This window comes from Leucoraja erinacea, chromosome 16 (genome assembly GCF_028641065.1).
Source record: "Leucoraja erinacea ecotype New England chromosome 16, Leri_hhj_1, whole genome shotgun sequence".
NCBI lineage: Eukaryota > Metazoa > Chordata > Chondrichthyes > Rajiformes > Rajidae > Leucoraja > Leucoraja erinaceus.
In genome coordinates this window covers 21,588,342-21,606,661 of record NC_073392.1, presented here as the reverse complement: position 1 = coordinate 21,606,661, position 18,320 = coordinate 21,588,342, and the positions used below count along the sequence as shown (strand labels likewise).

The 18,320-nt window shown below is 45.1% G+C and overlaps 1 protein-coding gene across 8 annotated transcripts in view; it reads right to left on the bottom strand.

Moving 5' to 3' along the window:
- Positions 1-579: 579 nt before the first annotated feature.
- The window catches only part of pcbp4 (poly(rC) binding protein 4), a 48,230-nt gene continuing 30,489 nt past the window's right edge, over positions 580-18,320 (bottom strand). For 6 of the 8 annotated variants that reach the window (XM_055647811.1, XM_055647815.1, XM_055647810.1 and 3 more), the window contains 8 exons: positions 17,334-17,462; positions 15,898-15,972; positions 10,487-10,528; positions 9,139-9,214; positions 8,474-8,526; positions 5,404-5,573; positions 2,772-3,126; positions 580-1,833 (listed from right to left, as the gene is read on the bottom strand). In XM_055647811.1, coding sequence (XP_055503786.1) covers positions 2,814-3,126; positions 5,404-5,573; positions 8,474-8,526; positions 9,139-9,214; positions 10,487-10,528; positions 15,898-15,972; positions 17,334-17,462 — 858 coding nt within the window. In that variant the 3' untranslated portion in view covers positions 580-1,833; positions 2,772-2,813. Of the gene's footprint in view, positions 1,834-2,771; positions 3,127-4,591; positions 4,747-5,403; positions 5,574-8,473; positions 8,527-9,138; positions 9,215-10,486; positions 10,529-15,897; positions 15,973-17,333; positions 17,463-18,320 lie in introns of all 8 variants that reach the window. The other 2 variants (XR_008724749.1, XM_055647816.1) reach the window with 2 other exon arrangements.

Below are 18,320 nucleotides of genomic sequence, written 5' to 3'. Positions count from 1 at the left end.
CTTGCTCTTTTGCCAAAGCCCACATTGGATAGAGCTAGAAGCATCAACGCAGTGATCTCTAAATCACAAAATGTACCGAATAGGACTAACCGTGCCCCTGCGGGAATGCCGCATTCTGATTTATTGCAGACTTCCCGTAACTGGAGATTGTTTTACTTTTCCTTTCCCTCCGTCGTTTCTCACCCAACCACGTTGACAAGACTTTTTGAAACCCAAACTGAGAAAGCCATGGGACTCTTTTACGCACCGATTTCTCCGCCCGTCTAATAGAGATCCATCCAACAACCTAAAATCTTAAATTTGTTTCGATTGAAATAAACTTTCACCGTCTAAAGCACTGTGTATAGGGCAGGTCCAACGCATCGACCAAAATGAGCCGTTTATAGCCGCCCTTTTACGGATTGGGTAGAAAAATCCCACCCCGTGATCTCGATGGGCGGGCAGAGGTCACCCCTCGAGAACGACGAACCCCGCCGTAAGGTTTAACGCGGATAGAGCAACATGCCTCCAATTGAGTGGATTTTTGCTTTCATAGGAATCTCAAAAAAATCGACCCAAAAAGGTCACAGAGAACTCCCATAATGTGCCAAAAAACTTTTATTAAGATTTTATAAAAGGAATTTGTGTTGCATAAAAAACTTTTATTTAACGAAACATAACAGGAAATATAAAAGAAACAACTGCAAAGGAAAATGGAGAGCGAATTTGAACACAACACAAGATGAGGACAGAGGCGGGATGAAGACAGAGGCAGGAAAAGGGTACAAAGAACGGGGTCTGTAATATTAGACATGGCCGCCTGCCCAGAACCCTGTGTGTGCACACACAGAGACTGCCTGTACCATTACACAAAGCTTTCTTCAACAAGGATTCAGCAACTTGCAGCCACAACTAAACAAGCACCATCTCAGTGAGGTGAAAGTCATCGCATCACAGTGCTTCAGCTTTATGGAACGGGGACACAGGCTTTGTCCAACCTTCTTGCAAGGACGAGCACCCCCAGGTCAAGGGCGCCAATGGAATTCAGGGAGCAGCCCAAAGACAGCCCAGGACCTGTCCCCAGGATAAGGAACATCTTCTTCTACACTGTCCTACCGAAAATTCCCAGGGTAGAGGAAAGCTGTCCCCACGTTACAGCTCGCCAGCATCAAGAGTGCACCTGGCAGCACCCACCTACAACAGATATGAAACAGGCAGCGCGTAACCCTACACCTGCATCCAGCGAATGGGCCTTGGCTTTCAGCACGCCTGCAATCCAGTTAGACACCATAACCAATATCTCTCCTCTGCCCGGTGAACGGCCCGCGTGGAAAAGCTTTGTGTAAGGGAGTGGAATGTCTAGAAGCTGTCAGTGATACTTTGAGATGGCATGTGCGCGTGCCTGTGTGTGCGCGCGCTCGTGCTCGATCATGAGATGTGCTGCATTCCTGTAGCTTGTACAAACACAACTTTTCTTCAGGCCTGTCCTCCTGTGCTCCATCCAGCATTGGGGATGTTGGAGCCCCAACTGAACTCCTGGAAAAACTTATTCACTTTCTAAACATATCAGAAAAATAGGTCCAGTCCCAACGAGAACGTTTTTTTAAAAAAAAATCAACTTTCAGGATCTGGCTGCAGGATTCAAATCAGATGATGTATTTTATTTTAAAAATCAAATCTATGTTTAACTTTTGCATAGTCTGTTGATGCTTAATTTTCAGCCTGTTCCTGAAGGGTCAGGTATTAGATATGTGGGGACTGGTAGGGGGCACACGAAAACTTGTTGACCTTGGACCAGAGATGTTTACTGCAGCCTGACCATGCTACAGTGTAGTCATTTGTCACTCGTGAATGCTTGGAGAGAAAACCAAAAAAAAAACAATTAAACATTTTTTCATTGTAATTATTCAATGTTGAAATATTGCCTGAAGTCATCAGGTATAACTAAAATGCTTAAACATCTGATTAATGTGAAGTACAGCACACAGGAAGTGGTTAGATTAACGGAATGCACCAAGCCCCCAAAAGCCCAGTGACTTCCAATATGGCTTCCCTGATTCCCAGAATGCACAGCGAGCTGGCATCAGCAAAACACCTCCCCTTTCCAAATTGCATTTTTTTTAAATCAATCTCCTTATTACACTTTACGCCCTCTGTTCTTAAAGGCAGTAAATTAGCTGGGACAATAGGAGCTAAGAGCCACATCAACCACACTTTCTTCTACAGGATACTAGGTTAATTTTAATAATCAAAGGACTAATGGGCCCTATTGTTGTGAGAGGGGGTCAAGGTGGGGTGAGGGGGGGGGGGGGGGGGGGGGGGGGAGTTAACCAAACTTAGCTATGAGACCCCCACTCCTCCCTCAGCCCACCCTATGGTCGCTCAGCCTTCCGATGCCTGTTCCACCAGAAGTCATTGATGCGAGTCTGGAATGGGAACCCAGGTTGGCACTCTCCCTCTCCTTATCTCAGGCATTAGTCATCCTGCCTTGAGATTGAACACAAGGATTTTGTGGCTCAGTTATTCAGTGGGCAATGTATTTATCCACTGAGCCAATGTCTCAATTGTGATTAACCAAGGGGAAATTTAAATTTATCAAATAGCGCCAGTTCTTAAAAATGTTGATTTTTTTTGTGTGAATGCTGAGGGAATCAGGTAAAAGGTTATTCAGCCACTCTAAGGGGTTGGGGGTCAATCTGCAGATACAGACTTGCATGAAAACAGACCTCCTAAACAACAATATTCACAAATCTGAATGATACTCCCAATGACTCCTTCCCGTCACTCGTTACCTCACTAGTTCTACACAGGGTCTGAGCAGCTGCACCATCCTTTCAATACGGTGAGAACTTCTGTCGCTCAGACTTCTTAACCCCATTGGATGAGGAGATTTTGGCTGTGTAAGCTGACAGGCTCCCAGAAGGCCCCGAGTTGGCTGCAGACAATGCCAGGAAGGGAACATTTTTCATGCCAAGGAGGCTGGAGATGGGAATGGCATAGGGGGCATTCAGCATAGAGGATGGGAGGGCGGAGCTCATCGATGCCAGTGGGGAAGAGGCAGGGTTGGCAGGCTGAGAGAAGGTCATGTTGAGGTCAACTGGGGTCGTGATGGAAGCATTCTGGGAGGTGGTTTTAGCCATCTCTAAACTGTAAAGAAAGAGAGGTGGAGAGAGGTCAGGGTTATATTAGGTGAGAGGAATAGAAGACTGAGTTAAGGAGGGGTGGTGGAGGATGATATTAAAACAAATGTAAGGATACATTATGCCACAGGTTCAATACTTTTGTATTGAATTAAAAAACACACACAAGGCACTAAACACATGCAAGGGAGGGGGGGGGGGGGGGAGGAGGGGGGGGGGGGGTTCCCAGCTCAATAACCTCCAGCTACCTAGCATCCAAAACTTATGAAGGGCACCCATTTCAGCTTTGGGTCCTGTCGCCAACCAGCCAATAAATGCAGGCATTAAGTTAAAGTTCTCCTGAGGAAACAGTTTGGTGGACAAACCAGTTTCCTTGAGTAAACCACACTGCTCACCCCAAGCTCTAATGGCATTTCAGTTTAGAAAGCTGATCAATTCATGAAAGATCTATCTTTTACAGAATCTTCTATCAACTGGCTGGAAAGCTATATCAAAACGATTCTTCTCTCCTACACTCTCTCTTATTCCCCACATTCCATTTATTCCTCTTCTAGATACTCCCGGTGCCCCTCAAATAAAGACCACTCAGCCTAGCCATCGGGTTTTTTTAAAGGGTCATATTTCTCGATTTAGGTTGTCTCTGATCCAACCATTCTCAGCCCTGCTGGTAACCCCTACTTTACCTAGGTTTCTCAAAGACAAACCAGGTGACAGAATTCATACTGAGGACTGGTCTGCCAATGCATGCTAGGAGTAAGATTTGCATCGACAATCTTGTCTGCACTGAGCTCAAGGACCTGTCTGTACCTTGATCTCCCAGAAGGTGACTCAAGAGTAGCAGGTTGCCAGTCTTGGCCAGAGAGCCCTGCAGTTTTCAGCAGAGGAGACAGGAGAAGGTAACAAGTCATAGTGACAATGACCATTATACTGTAACTGTGAAAAGTTTTCTAAGAAAAGTTGGTGAACATATTCAACACAAATGCCAGTGGAACTGAACATTCAGTGTCTGTAATCTTAAAGCCTCTCACAGCTTCAACTACACTTCAGGGAGTAGACAAACCCCAGCATCACCAACCAACAAAGTCTCAAGTTTGATCTTTGCTCTTAGCTAATTGAACCAACACCATCCAATACACCTGCCAATGTTGAGGGTGAGAAGACAAAGAGGTTTAGGTTTGGGAAAACTTTAAGAGTTTTAGCCTTTGACTGGGAACTTTAAGCTTGTGTCTCACACTTGAACTGCACCTCTATACATTGCATGACATCAATAATCCTTTTGACACTTGCCATGAATGCTATCACTTAGGTGGGTTACTAAAGGGTAAACAGTATTTGTGAAACCGTACAAGGAGGGGAGAAAACAAGGAACCACAGAGCCAAAGCATATCCCAAACACCCCAAAGTGGTGGCACAGTGTCGCAGGTGGTAGAGCCACTGCCTCACAGCTCCAGAGACACTGGTTCAATCCTGACCTCGGATGCTGTCTGTCTGGTGTATGAACGTCCACCCAGTGACTGCGTGGGTTTCCCCCAGGAGATCCGGATTCCTCCCAGTCCCAAAGACGCGCAGGTTGGTAGATTAATTGGCCACTGTAAATTGCCTCTAGTGTGTAGGTAAGTGGTAGAATCTAGGTGGGGTGGGTGGGGAGGGGGAGAAGGCGGGGGGAGGAAGGAGTTGATGGGAATGTGGGGAGAATAAAAAAAATAGGATTAATATAGGATTTATGTAAATGGGTGGTTGATGGTTGGCATGGACTTTGTGGGCCAAAGGGCCCATTTCCATGCTGCATCTATGACTGTTATCAATATGAGGAAGGACAATCGTGCCAGCATTCAGTCCAACAATGATCCTTGCAAGAAGGCAGTGATCAGAGGCCTCTGCCTCCAGCGGACAGAGGGAAAGGGAAGGAGCACAGAAGAGGAATTCAATTTCAGATCACCCTCCTGATGGTTGATGGTAGAATGCCCCCTGCAGACTCCAGGGAAAAGGACAGCACAAAGGGACCCTGGGCAAGCTCAACATGACAGAGCACATGTTGAAAGAAACTATATTCTCCAAAGAGCCCACATCCCCCTTCCCATTCCATACCCCGGTCAGTGTTAATTTATTGGGTGTTTATGTGAGTTGGCTCAATTTCATTTACTGTGCCCTTTACTCTGAAAAAGCTCACCGTCACCCAGCACCAAGCTTGTACCCAATGCCAGCAGGCCGCCTGTCCCTCTTAACTATATGCTATATTGCCTCCTCCATTACCGTACTGGGGTAGGCCACCAGGTTTCCTTACCATGCATTTATGAGGTACTGTGCCAAGTTGATGTTCAGGGCACCCCCTGTGATTGTAACGAGTCTCTCGGTCGAACCGTCAACCTGATTGTCGATCTTGATTTGAGCACCTGACATCTGCCGGATTTCATTTATTTTACTGCCCTGTCTCCCAATGATGCAGCCAATTAACTGATGACAGAAAAAAAAACCAGAATAGAAGTTAGTAAGAAGATCAGGCAACTACTGCCATCCTTACTGCCCTTATTAAAACGAGGAAACATCCACAGGTAGAAATTGTGCTATCAATGTGCTCATCGAAGAAAGCATCAATTTCTAACTGCATGTATCACCACACATTTATGCAAATCTTTTTATTACCCGATGAAACATGGCTCCCTCTATTCTGCCATAAATGTTTCTAGTTTGTAGATTAATTTACAAACCACCAGCGAACTACTGCATTAGCGATTACAGTGAAGCTCCTACAATACACGACCATCTGTTTCAGATTCAACCTCCAAAGCTTCTCATGAGACACGAGACCGCAAAGGTTTGAAAGGCTTGGTGTGAATACAAGTTCATAATACAAGTTCTACACGGCCATCGAAGAGTCTGCTTGCACCTTCTCCATCATGGTCTGGTTTGGCTCAGCCACCAAGCACGACACCTGGAGGCTGCAGCGAATCGTCCGATCAGCAGAGAAGGTTATTGGCTGCAACCTTCCCTCCATTGATGAACTGTACACTGCAAGGGCCAGGAAGCGAGCAGGCAAGATCATCTCTGACCCCTCTCACCCTGCCCACAAACTCTTTGAATCACTTCCCTCTGAAAGACGACTCCGGAATGTCAAAGCTTCCACAGCCAGACATAAAAAGTTTTTATCCAGAGTAGTTGCTCTACTCAGCCAAAAATCTTTAGACTCCTTTTGATCTGGTTCACATGCTTGATCAATGGTGTTTTATCATTAATGTTTTATTATTATTATTAATGTTTAGTGTTTTCTGAGTCATTTGTAACTGTCACTGTATGTCATGGTGTTACTTGTGGGCAGAGCACCAAGGCAAATTCCTTGTATGTCAATACTTGGCCAATAAACTTACATAATAGTGTGAATGTTCCTGATGTTATTTCAAAATTATTGATTCTGAAATACTCGGTATACCCTACAGAATGTACTCTGACCTCCAGCAGTAGTGTCCCTCCAGCTTTGGCCTGGCATCTGTTTAGTGAAACTAAATATCTCTTCATTCTTGTTCTGAATTTCAAAAGACACATGTCGTGTGTTGTCTGGACAGCATTCCTTTCTTCCTTTGTCACTTGACACTCCGGGGTTTTGAAGAGTATTGTGTGGTACTGCTGATTGACTATTTATAAGCATAGTCTCCGCAAGGGCTGTGACCCTGCTTCACATTAAGCACATGCCAGGAATTGCAGCTCAGTAACTGTCCACTATCCTTCAACAGGAACAGAGCAACAAATCGAAAATGGCAGCATCAGTCTCAGATTCATATGAATGTGGCTAGGCACATCACATACAACTTCTGTCCAAACAGGTCACAGATATTTAATATTGCTTTCTCCCGATATGCTGTGATGTTGTCATCATGGTAGGGAGTGCCTCTAATCAAATTTATTCTAAATTTGGTTACTCTGGTTATAATGTGAACTACTCATTTCACCTGTAAAGACATGCTATTAATATTGTGAGTTGCAACTTCCCATGCACCAATAATGTATATAATCACCCCCATTCATGATGGGGGGGGGGGGGGGGGGATAACTGCCCAGATTGAGGGCAGTTTACTTATTGGTGCATCTGTGCAACTGGTAGGGCTGCTGTCTCACTCAGATTTAATCCTGACCTCTGGTGCCGTCTCTTTGCATGTGTGATTTGTCCAGACGGGGTCCCACAGTAAGCTTTATCTTCCCCACTGCCACCCACACTTGAAGTGCCCAGAAGACACAGCGGGCAGCATGAGTAAGCAGCCACCAAACTCATTCCCTAACTAGTGCCAGCAGTCAGCAGCAGTGGTGAGAAAATGGGAGAGGTAATTATAGAAAAAGTTAAATTAATGTGAAAACATAAATCAACAAGTAGGTGCCACTCTGGTCCAAATAGTGTATTTCTTTCTTTCTCTAGCCCTGGTCGCTAAAATTGCACTTTTGGGAAACAAGGTAATTTATCAACTTGTTCACACTGCAGTGCCATCAACTCTCCTAGCTCCACCATTCTGCTCCGTTTTTTTGGCCTTGCGTACGTTTTACTTCGCTACTGGATGAGTGTTAGGGATGGCCAGAATAGCAACACGAGGAAGGCAGGTTGAGTTCTCAAGCCATTCTCTCCACCACATTTGTTCTAAAGCTGCAACCATATCCTCACATCCGAGTCAGGAGGTGTTCAAGCCCCAGGCAAATGGATACAAACTAGACTGACATGTTACTGCAACACTGGGGCAATTCCTTTTCTGGGTAAGACACTAAACTGATGATTCACCTGGACTTGGGTAGATTTGCAATACTTAAAGGGCAAAGCTCATCCCTTGTACCCAAGCAAATATTTATCCTTCAAATAATGTTAAAGGGCATCTAATTATCACATTGCCAGTTGTGAAACTGGCTAGATGCAACTTTGTTACCACAGTTCTAATATTACCCAGCAAAATGTACTAAACTGCCTGGGACATCCCAAAGTTGTGAAAAGCACCAGGGTGGTGAATGCAAAAACATTACCCTGCCCGTGTCCAAATCCCTCACCGCTGTTTTCATTTTACTTTACACTGATCCAGAGTCCCTTGGCATATTTCGATAAATATTTTTAGTTGACCCCGTTCACCTCAAATCCATCTCTCCATTAATGCAGTGCTATCACTGAGTTAACAGGTATGAATTTTAAGCTAGCAAATCGAACTTTAGATCCAGAGTGCAGCTAAGGGAATGTTAGTCCCAGAATAGCAGGTGTACAAGCTTAGGGTGAGCACTTACTCAAACTTAAATGTGAATGTACACATTAGATGTATGTTTTCCATGATGAACCTAAGCGGAATACGCACAAGCACAGGAAACACCCAACTCTAACAAACACTACTTACGTCATTTGGAATCAGGAGCTCCTGAGATGTAGTCTGACCACTGTTGTCCAATCCTGCAGATAAAGGAAAAATTAGCACAACAGAGAGGCTTTTTTTTTAATGATCAGCATCATGAAACTTATGCAATGCCACTTAATGGCCAGTGGAAAGATTTGCCAATTTTCTCTGTAGCATTAAAGGTAAATTAAGCAATCCATTGGAAACTTAAAGGTTACTGACTCCTAGCCAGATGCTGCTTTTCATCTCTTCACATGTGCTTTCATATTTCTTCACAGCTTCATCATCTGCTTGTACTTAATTCTATATGACCCCTGACCTCATCCAAACCAGACTTCATCCAAACCAGACAGCTATATATTCTTTAATAATGACACATTGGTGGTATTATGTATAAACTGAGCAGCTTCATTCTTAGTATTCTTCACTACCGAACAGGGCAGCTTCATTCTTTAAAGTGGATGAGGGCAGTGGAAGCTTAGTCGCTGATGGAACAACTCAGATCAACTGATTTATGGACATTAACGGAGAGTTCACAAACAAAAATCCAGAGTTCTGCTGAGCAATGATTGTTCAAGAATAAGGACTGTCAGATTAGATGTAGCTTCACTGTGTAATTAACTGACAGAACAGTTGCTACCTCTTTCTTCAATTGTGTTGGCACATACCAGAGTATGATGAGGAGGACTGGTTCACTGCATTGTAGGAAGCGTGTTGAGCAGCCAACTGGTGAAGCTTCGACAACTACAAAACAGAATGAAAAAATTTATCAACAAAAGTTCAGCAATCGCAATGGACAGTGCTTGTCGCTCCTGACCTCAGGACTCACTCTTAAAATTCTGATGCCTTTCCAATATCAACTTGGCATCTGCCCTCACAACAGAAAGCGGGCAGCACCAGAGGTGAGAGAACACCAGTGGCTTCTCAGGGCCCAGATGGCTTCTCAGGGCCCAGATGATACAGCATCTGGACTAATGTTCATAGATCTAGACTCCCTCACAGGGAACAATATACTTGTGAAAGAGTCAATCAAGTGTTTAATTATCTTATGTACCAACAACGGGACAATTAAATTCGTACTTGGAGCAGCTTAACCATAAAGGCAATACACGGATAAATATATAATAATCAAAAGAATTACAATAAATGAATAACCGATTTGTCAGATGAGCCCATCTCTCAATTTTCTAAACTCTCCCTTTCCTCATTAGAGAAACACTCTATTTACCCCCTCCCTCACCATTCCCAGGAATCATCTGACAATTCTTAGTCCACAGCCTACATTGTGTAATGTACATTTCATTGCACCACCCATCCCTTCTTGCATTGCAAACAGCTCCTGACAAAGTCTGTTAGCTGGCTGAGCCATGCTGGAGAAAAAGCTGGGATTTTTCACAAGATGCAAGTAGTAGTTTGAGCTCGAGCTATTTACTACTTAATTGGGGTGGCATGGTGCAAATTTCAGATAGCTCCCACCTCAAAGTTTGTCAAATCTTTCTGGCAGAAACTCATGCGATGGCTAATTGCAAGTTCAGGTTGATTGAAGATCACTGCCCTGTCCTGAAGCACACACTCCCAAACATAACAATTCAGGAGCAAGAAACACAACAGGATTTTCTGTGTAGAGACTCATGCTGAGTTGACAATAGTCAACAAGACAGTTCTTTTAAATTCTACCCTGGCCATTCCCTGAGTTTGGTTGAGATGGAAAGTATTAGCAGACACAGCACAAGTTTCCCACTTAAGCATGGCTTAAAAAGCATTGTAGGCAACCGCAGTCACCAACTAGATCAAGAACATTGTCCTCTTCCAGGGGAGGCTGGTTGTGGATCACCAATACAAAATCGAACATGTGGGGAGTAGGAGTTGATCAAAGGTTCCCACCCCCCCAATCTTCTATGCACTGATTCAACATGAAAGCAGCCATTTCCAAGCTGCCAGGGCTTAATTCCCAATACCAAATAACTTTTTAAAGTGTTTTTGTTTACAAGCTACAATTATTTGAATTTCACTTACATCTGGATGAGGGACTGCAAACTGTCCTTGGACGGTGTACGCCTGAAAGAAAATTTAAAGCATAAGACAATGTTTAAAGATACATCTTGCTAACAGCGCTGCCAACCAGAATAAAGTCTCTTGCCATACGATAGCACTACAGAAAGTTAAGGTACAGCATGATAGCAGTTTGGCTCCTCGTGTCTATCCCTGCCAGACAACCATATATACAGCTATCACTTTTTCTCTTGGCTCACAGCATTGCTTAATTTACCCTTCAAGAGCTCAATGTTGCAAATATTTCTGGCCCCGCTTTCTATTTAAGAAGCACTAGACTTCTAAACCAAAGCTCCAAAAGCTTTTAACTTTAACTCTGAGCCACAGCTGATTCTGGTTCTTCAAAGGAGGATTTTTCAGGGATGAAAGATATGGGACAGCAAATCAGCAATGACTCAGTGGCAGCACTGTTACCCCAGTCAAATATACTGGGTTCAAATCCCACTTTAGTGATAAAACAAAATACCAGGTTGACATTCCAGAGGAATTTTTTTGGATGAAATGTTTGCTCCCTCAGTTGGGTATAAGCTCTTGGCACAACTTCAAAGGCTGGGAATATTCTCCTACAATAAACCGTGACTACACTTTATTGCTTAATTCATTTAATGTGCTGCACAAGGCTTTGAGTTATCCTGAACCTTGGCAGTTCTTTATTCACAATACGAAAATCTCTGTGCAGCACCCAAGTGCCGCTGTGTAATTAATATAATAGTTGATTATAATGTGGTTTGATTGCATTGACAAGAAGAAAGGTTTTCCTTCAGTTCCCAACATTAGTGTAAGTCGTCAATGGTAAAATAGAAATCACTAGTAGCAAGTTTTCTTAGGATTCAGGTTAGGAGAATTAGCACCATGTTAAACCAAGGGAATTGAAGAATTGGAAAGAATAATAGAATATTGTGGGACACACTACAGATTTTTTGGTTTTTCAAGGAGAATTAGGTCAGAGCCTTAAAATGGCGATCCAGTGTCAAACACTACACGATAGGACAGCAAAAACACAAGACCTGGCAGATAGCTTTATATTTATAGAGGATCGAACATCCATTCAGAATAGAAACAGCAACCACAAATCCCATTAACTAAATTGATCATTCATTCTAATTTGTCCTACTTCTCCACCTCGTATTTGTGTTCATATAAACCATGCCAAAAGTCCAGAGAGGGTTGCATCAATAGAAAATTCATTAGCAGTGCCATACAATGTGACTGAACCATGTATTTCTAGTAAAATTTCCATTCTCCACATACCAACAAAAAATATAAAGGACTCAAAAGCTGGCCTAATCCAGAGAGAAGAGTGTTGGGCAGTGTTACTCTGAAACATGATAAATCCCAAGAACATTCATAACCATACGTATTTCCATTCAAATATACATACAAATTGTTGGGAATAAGGTGGTACCTTTGTCCTTAAGAGAATAAAATAACAGAGGGATGTTAGCATGATATTTCTTCCTTGGTGGAGGGCCTGCAATTGAGATGGTGGTATGTGGAGAAAATAAATATGTCAGGCTGCAACCAAGCCTGACTGCAAATCACTTGACTTTGGTTCCAAGTGAATTCCTAATAAGTTCCGAATTCCTAATAAATTCCAAATTTCTAATAAGAATTCTAATAAATTGAAAATTGAAGTTTGTGCTCTACCACAAGCAACAACCCAGGAAAAGTGTATCACTTACATCCCACTGGTACACTAGCACGGTGCTGCACTCATATCCCCAAAATGCCCCAATAGCCTGTAGTTGTGATGTATATACAGGGCTTTCACTTAACTTTTTTTCCCTGTTGCCAGTCAGGCAACCTAGGCAGCTTTCTAGGTTGCCAAATGACAGTTTAGGTGGTAATTTAAGATGGCTCGCATGACGCGTGCGATAATGTGCTCGTACGAAGTGCGTAGTTACCAGTTGGAATTATGCTCAATGAAGCATTCACATATTATTTCTGCTTCAAATAAAGTCACAAACTAAACATATTCACCAATCAAGACATGATATATACCACATTGACATGCAGCAAAATTATAATCCAGTATCTCAACTCTTTTTACACGATGCAATTAATGCAATTTCTATTATTTCTTTCCACTTCCAAACAAAAATGTGGTTGGATTATTCAGCGTATGATCAACCCGTGTCAATAAATCCTGGACCATGGTAACATATATGCTTAACCATGCACACTACAGATTGATACAAGCATGGTCTCTGTGAAGGACCAAAAATTATCATAACATGGCCTTAGCATGGGTCGTTATTGCTATTGGTACACAAACACTTGCTTCCCACATAATTTATCCACAACAAAATATACAGGTTGCAAGGAAATATCAAACTTGCATTTTATGATAATAGCTGTTAAAACCGACTATACCCATCTGACAGGTTAAATATCACGTTAACTGACAAGAGATGGTCAAAGGACATAACTGCAGCAAATGTTCTTTTGGTAATATGTTTAAAGTTGTCAAAACACCACATTACCGGACATTCAGTTTAGATGTATGTGTTATGAACAGCAATGAAGATACCCAGTTTGTACACACCAGATTTCAAAAAAGTTATTGATAAACGCTGTTTCCATTATTCCCACTTCAGAATTAAAGTTAAAATTTTAACTGAAATATCTCCTGACCAAATTTGTGATGTATATGACTGACTGTAAAAGTAAAATCTGGATAAATCCAACGTATAGTTGTGAATGTTTTCATTAACTACTGTACCGATACTCCATATTAAAAGCATTGATTTGCCAGTAAAATTCTGTAATAACGTGTCAATGGTAGCAGTGACAATCGAACACTGCGGTTTTAATGTTTCACGTGTTCACAATTTTATTGATCCATCTTTATGGATTAAAAACAAATAATAACATTTGGAATTAAAACACATGGGGGGGGGGGGGGGGGGGTTTGAGAAGGCATTCGGTGCAGAATGGATGGATTGAGGCTGGGGAATTAGTGCGTGTTGAAGTCGATAGAATTGTGAGGGGAGAGCGCGGGGGGGATGTCAATGGGGTTGAATGGGGGGTTCAGTACGGGATGGACGGGGGGGGGGGATCTGTGCAGGATGGATGGGGGGGGAATGAGTGCAGGGTGGATCAGCATAGGATGAATGGTGTAGACAAAAATGCTGGAGAAACTCAGCGGGTGAGGCAGCATGTATGGAGCGAAGGCAATAGGCAACGTTTCGGGCCGAGACCCTTCTTCAGACTGATCCCCCCCATTCTTCTTGAATGGGGGGGGGGGGGGGGGGGGGGGGGGACTGGGGATCAGTACAGGATGACTGGGGGAGGTCAGTACAATGTGGATTGGAGGGTCTGTGCAGGATGAATGGGTGGCTCACTACAGGATGGATGGGGGATCAGTGCAGGATAAATGGAGGGGGGGGGGGGGTCAGTACGGGATGAATGGGGGGTTTCAGTACAGGATGGATGGGTCGGAGCAGTGCAGGATGAATGGGAGAGCAGCAGTGCAGGATGGATGGGGGTGGCAGGAGAATCAATGTGAGGCGGATAGGGAGATCGGTGCAGGATGAATAGATGCGAGGGGGGGGGGGGGGATAAGAGGACTGAATAGAGGCAGGAATGGGGATCAGTGTGGGATTGAGAGGAGGGGTCCCTGGATAAAGGGGGGGGGGGGAGGATGAATGGGGAGCAGTGCAGGATGGATGGGGGTGGCAGGAGAATCAATGTGAGGTGGATAGGGAGATTGGTGCAGGATGAATAGATTGGAGGGGGGGGGGGGGGTTAGGACTGAATAGAGGCAGGAATGGGGATCAGTGTGGGATTGAGGAGGGGGTCCCTGGATAAGGGACGGAGGGGGAAAGAGAGAGAGAGACAGAGGGGAGGGGGAGGGACGGAGGGGGAGAGGGATGGAGAGAGGGAAAGAGAGACAGGGGCAGAGGGGGGGTGGGAGAGACAGGGGGGGGGGGGGGGGGAGGAGACAGAGCGGGGGAGAGAGACAGGGAGGGAGGGAGGGAGGGAGGGAGGGAGAGAGAGAGGGGGGGGAAAGAGACAGGGGGGGGAGAGAGACAGAGGGGGGGGGGAGGGGGAAGAGACAGGGGGGGAAAAAGAGAGAGACAGGGGGGGGGAGGGAGGGGGAGACAGGGGGGGGGGGGGGGGGGGGAAGGAGGACAGAAAGAGAGGGGGGGGGGGAGGGAAGAGACAGGGGGGGGGGAAGAGAGACAGGGGGGGGGGGGGGGGGGAAGAGACAGGGGGGGGGAAGAGACAGGGGGGGGGGGAAGAGACAGGGGGGGGGGGAAGAGACAGGGGGGGGGGGAAGAGAAAGAGGGGGGGGGGGGAAGAGACAGGGGGGGGGGGGGGGAGAGACAGGGGGGGGGGGAGAGACAGGGGGGGGGGAAGAGACAGGGGGGGGGGAAGAGACAGGGGGGGGGGAAGAGACAGGGGGGGGGGGGGGAAGAGACAGGGGGGGGGGGGAAGGGGAAGAGAGACAGGGGGGGGGGGAAGAGACAGAGGGGGGAGGGGGGGGGGGGAAGAGACAGGGGGGGGGGAAGAGACAGGGGGGGGGGGGGGGGGGAAGAGACAGGGGGGGGGGGAGAGAGACAGGGGGGGGGGGAAGAGACAGGGGGGGGGGACAGGGGGGGGGGAAGAGACAGGGGGGGGGGAGAGACAGGGGGGGGGAAGAGACAGGGGGGGGGGGGGAAGAGACAAAGGAGGAGGCAGTTGAGATCTCCTCGCCACCCAACAGCAAGAGGGTCTCCTGCTCTCCCTCCCTCCTCCCAGCTTCGGCGTGCGGGTTTGTTTTGAAAGCGCCGTTGGCGTAGTGGCAGGCAGCGTCCGTTATCAGGCCGGGCGGGGTGGGGGAGGAGAAGATGGCGCCGCCGCCGCTGTGTCCGGGGCCCGTCATTCGCTCTCCGACCTTCCGTCACACCACACTTAGTATCTTTCCCGCGCATTACAGCCGTCACCGACACAAAACGTCATGTTCCTTTTCTCCAGAGATACTGCCCGACCCGCTGAATTACTCCATTTTTTTGTGTCTATCTTCGGTATAAACCAGTATCTGCGTGTCAAGCCGGGCAAAATGGCTCGCCGTTTAGGTTGCCCAGCGGCACTTTGGGTGGTCATTGGCACCCGGGCAACCGCTAATTTCGAGCCCTGATATACCTCATGTCATTTCAGACCCACTATCATCCCCTACCACACTGGGGCATTCTCCAAGAGATCCACCAAGGCTGCAAAGCCCCCCTGGAGCAATGACTGGACATTCAAACGAAGGGCTAAATTCCCAAAGGGTTACTGTGTTGAACAGCTCACATGCTCTTTAACAAGAAACACGCGACATTTCCTGACGTTAACTTAAGAATGTACAAATCTTAAGAATGTACAAATGGCTCACATTCAATCATGCTTACCTGTCCACCAGAGAACACCACTGGTCCAGGTCCAAGGGTGGGACGGTAAGGAATGGTGGCACCTTTTGGTGGAGACTACACAGGAAAAGAAACATAATGGAGTATTACCATTAGAACATTAGAAATAGAAGCACGCCATAATGCCTTTATGATTTAACGTCACTTTTCTGTTTAATCCCCATATTATCAACTATCTTAGTATCGAAAAAGCTATCCGTTTTCTTGAATGTCTTAGCATCCACAATATTCTGGAACACACATGACCAGTTTCAGAAAGGGAGGGGAATTGGTGAACTGCATCGCCGCACCAGTTGTTACATTGTATGATTTGAGCATGACTCCCTCCACAATTACTTTGTAGCCAGGCATCTGATGGAGGGAAATGGGGGGGAACTCTAAAGTCAGCAAGGCTTGTCTCCCTCTATCTCCACTGAATGTAGAACAGCGCACTTTAATGCCTCCTTTTATTCTCATTGCATCCTAACCTACTTGTGCCTCAGTCAATTCTCGCCAAAATTATTTCAAAATCTGTTCCAAAATTATTTGTGTTTGATGCTCTTTCATCAGCTTTGGAGTTAAATACAGTGGCCTGCCATTTAAATTCCAACCAGCTTCAGTTATTATCCTCTCATATTCAAACTTGGTTTTCCAGAAAATTCCTCAATTCCACTAAACACCAGATACTGTGCTTCTATAATCTCCAATAACAGAAATTTCACTCCCTACTCAGGGGCTGAAATCTGTACTATACTCTAATCCCTTTCTGCTGCCCAAGAACACAGAGCACCCCAGACAATTTCAAATCCTGATCTCATCAATGTCAAGGATGTTACTGCTGGGAAATAGGCATCTGGACCGGAAAGTGTTCTGTGTCGGCATCAAATTCGTAGCACAGGTTAGAAAGAGGAATGTATTCTTTCCACACTGTCGCATCAAACATTCCTAAGATTGAGCAGTAACATAGAAACATAGAAATTAGGTGCAGGAGTAGGCCATTTGGCCCTTCGAGCCTGCACCGCCATTCAATATGATCATGGCTGATCATCCAACTCAGTATCCCGTACCTGCCTTCTCTCCATACCCCCTGATTCCCTTAGCCACAAGGGCCACATCTAACTCTTAAATATAGCCAATGAACTGGCCTCAACTACCCTCTGTGGCAGAGAGTTCCAGAGATTCACCACTGTGTGAAAAAAAAAAAAAAAAAAAAAACGGAACTATATATCATTTCCTTCAGTGCTTCTTTACCACAAACATGGTATCATCCACAAATGCTAGACATACTGCTCCAGAATTTCAAAGTTTCCTAAATAATCCTAGGGAGTCCTGAGTTGCCATTACTGATGACTGTTCTGTTTTCCTGTTTTCTGTTAATCATTTACCAGATAGTTCAAAACTGAGTCCATCACTGGACCCTCACAATTCACATTTCTCACCTCCAGAATTACTGCACAAATTTGCCTGATGCAGTGGATGATGGCATCCTGAGTTCCAGAGATGGTGACTGCACGCTCGGTCGAGTTTGGCAGCAGGTCCCCGGCTACCTGAACCTGAGCTCCTGTAGTCTGCAAAGGCAAAGACAGTATTTCTGCTTCTGTTGCTTTAAACTGCGTTAGTCAAGCCCTGTCATGTACAACATCCTGCTGGGAGAAAAACTTGGACCAGAGCTTGCTGGCTTCAGGAAAACTTGCTTTAATACATTTCTCCATTGGATTGTGAGGTTAAACCCTCATTTCCACTGATGGTCTTAAATTATAAAGCAAAGACTGGAAATTTGAAATAAAATCTGAATGCTTTATACGTTCAATACATCAGGTAGTATCTATGAATAGGTTAATATTTTATGACAAAAGCTCTTGAAACATTAACTAGTTTCTCCACAGAAGCTGCTTGACTAACTGAATATCTCCTGTATTCTGTTTTTTATTTTATGATCCATATCAATCCCAGAATCACAATGATTGAATCTTACAGGATAAGACCATTCAACTCATTGTCCTTGCAGTGACTCCATGTAAAAGCTGAATCTAATAATTCACCCTCCTATCAAAGTTACTGCTGATCAACCATTGTTCGCCAGATTATGTTACATTAAAAAAAGTGTTCCATGTGGTCTCTGGCAACTGAAAAAAACAAACTCCTCCATTTACATCTCTTATTATATTGGTCAGATGTATTCCATTACACCGGACGGCACAGTAGAGCTGCTGCCTCACAGTGCATCAGACTTGGTTTGATCCTGACCTCGGGTACTATCTGTGTGGAGTTTGCAGATTCTCACTGTGATCACGTAGGTTTCCGCCAGGTGTTCCAGTTTCCTCCCATATTGTAAATTGCCCCCAGTGTGTAGGGAGTGGAAGAAAAAGTAGGACAACATAGAACTACTGTGAACGGGCGATCAATGGACTCAGTGAGCCGAAGGG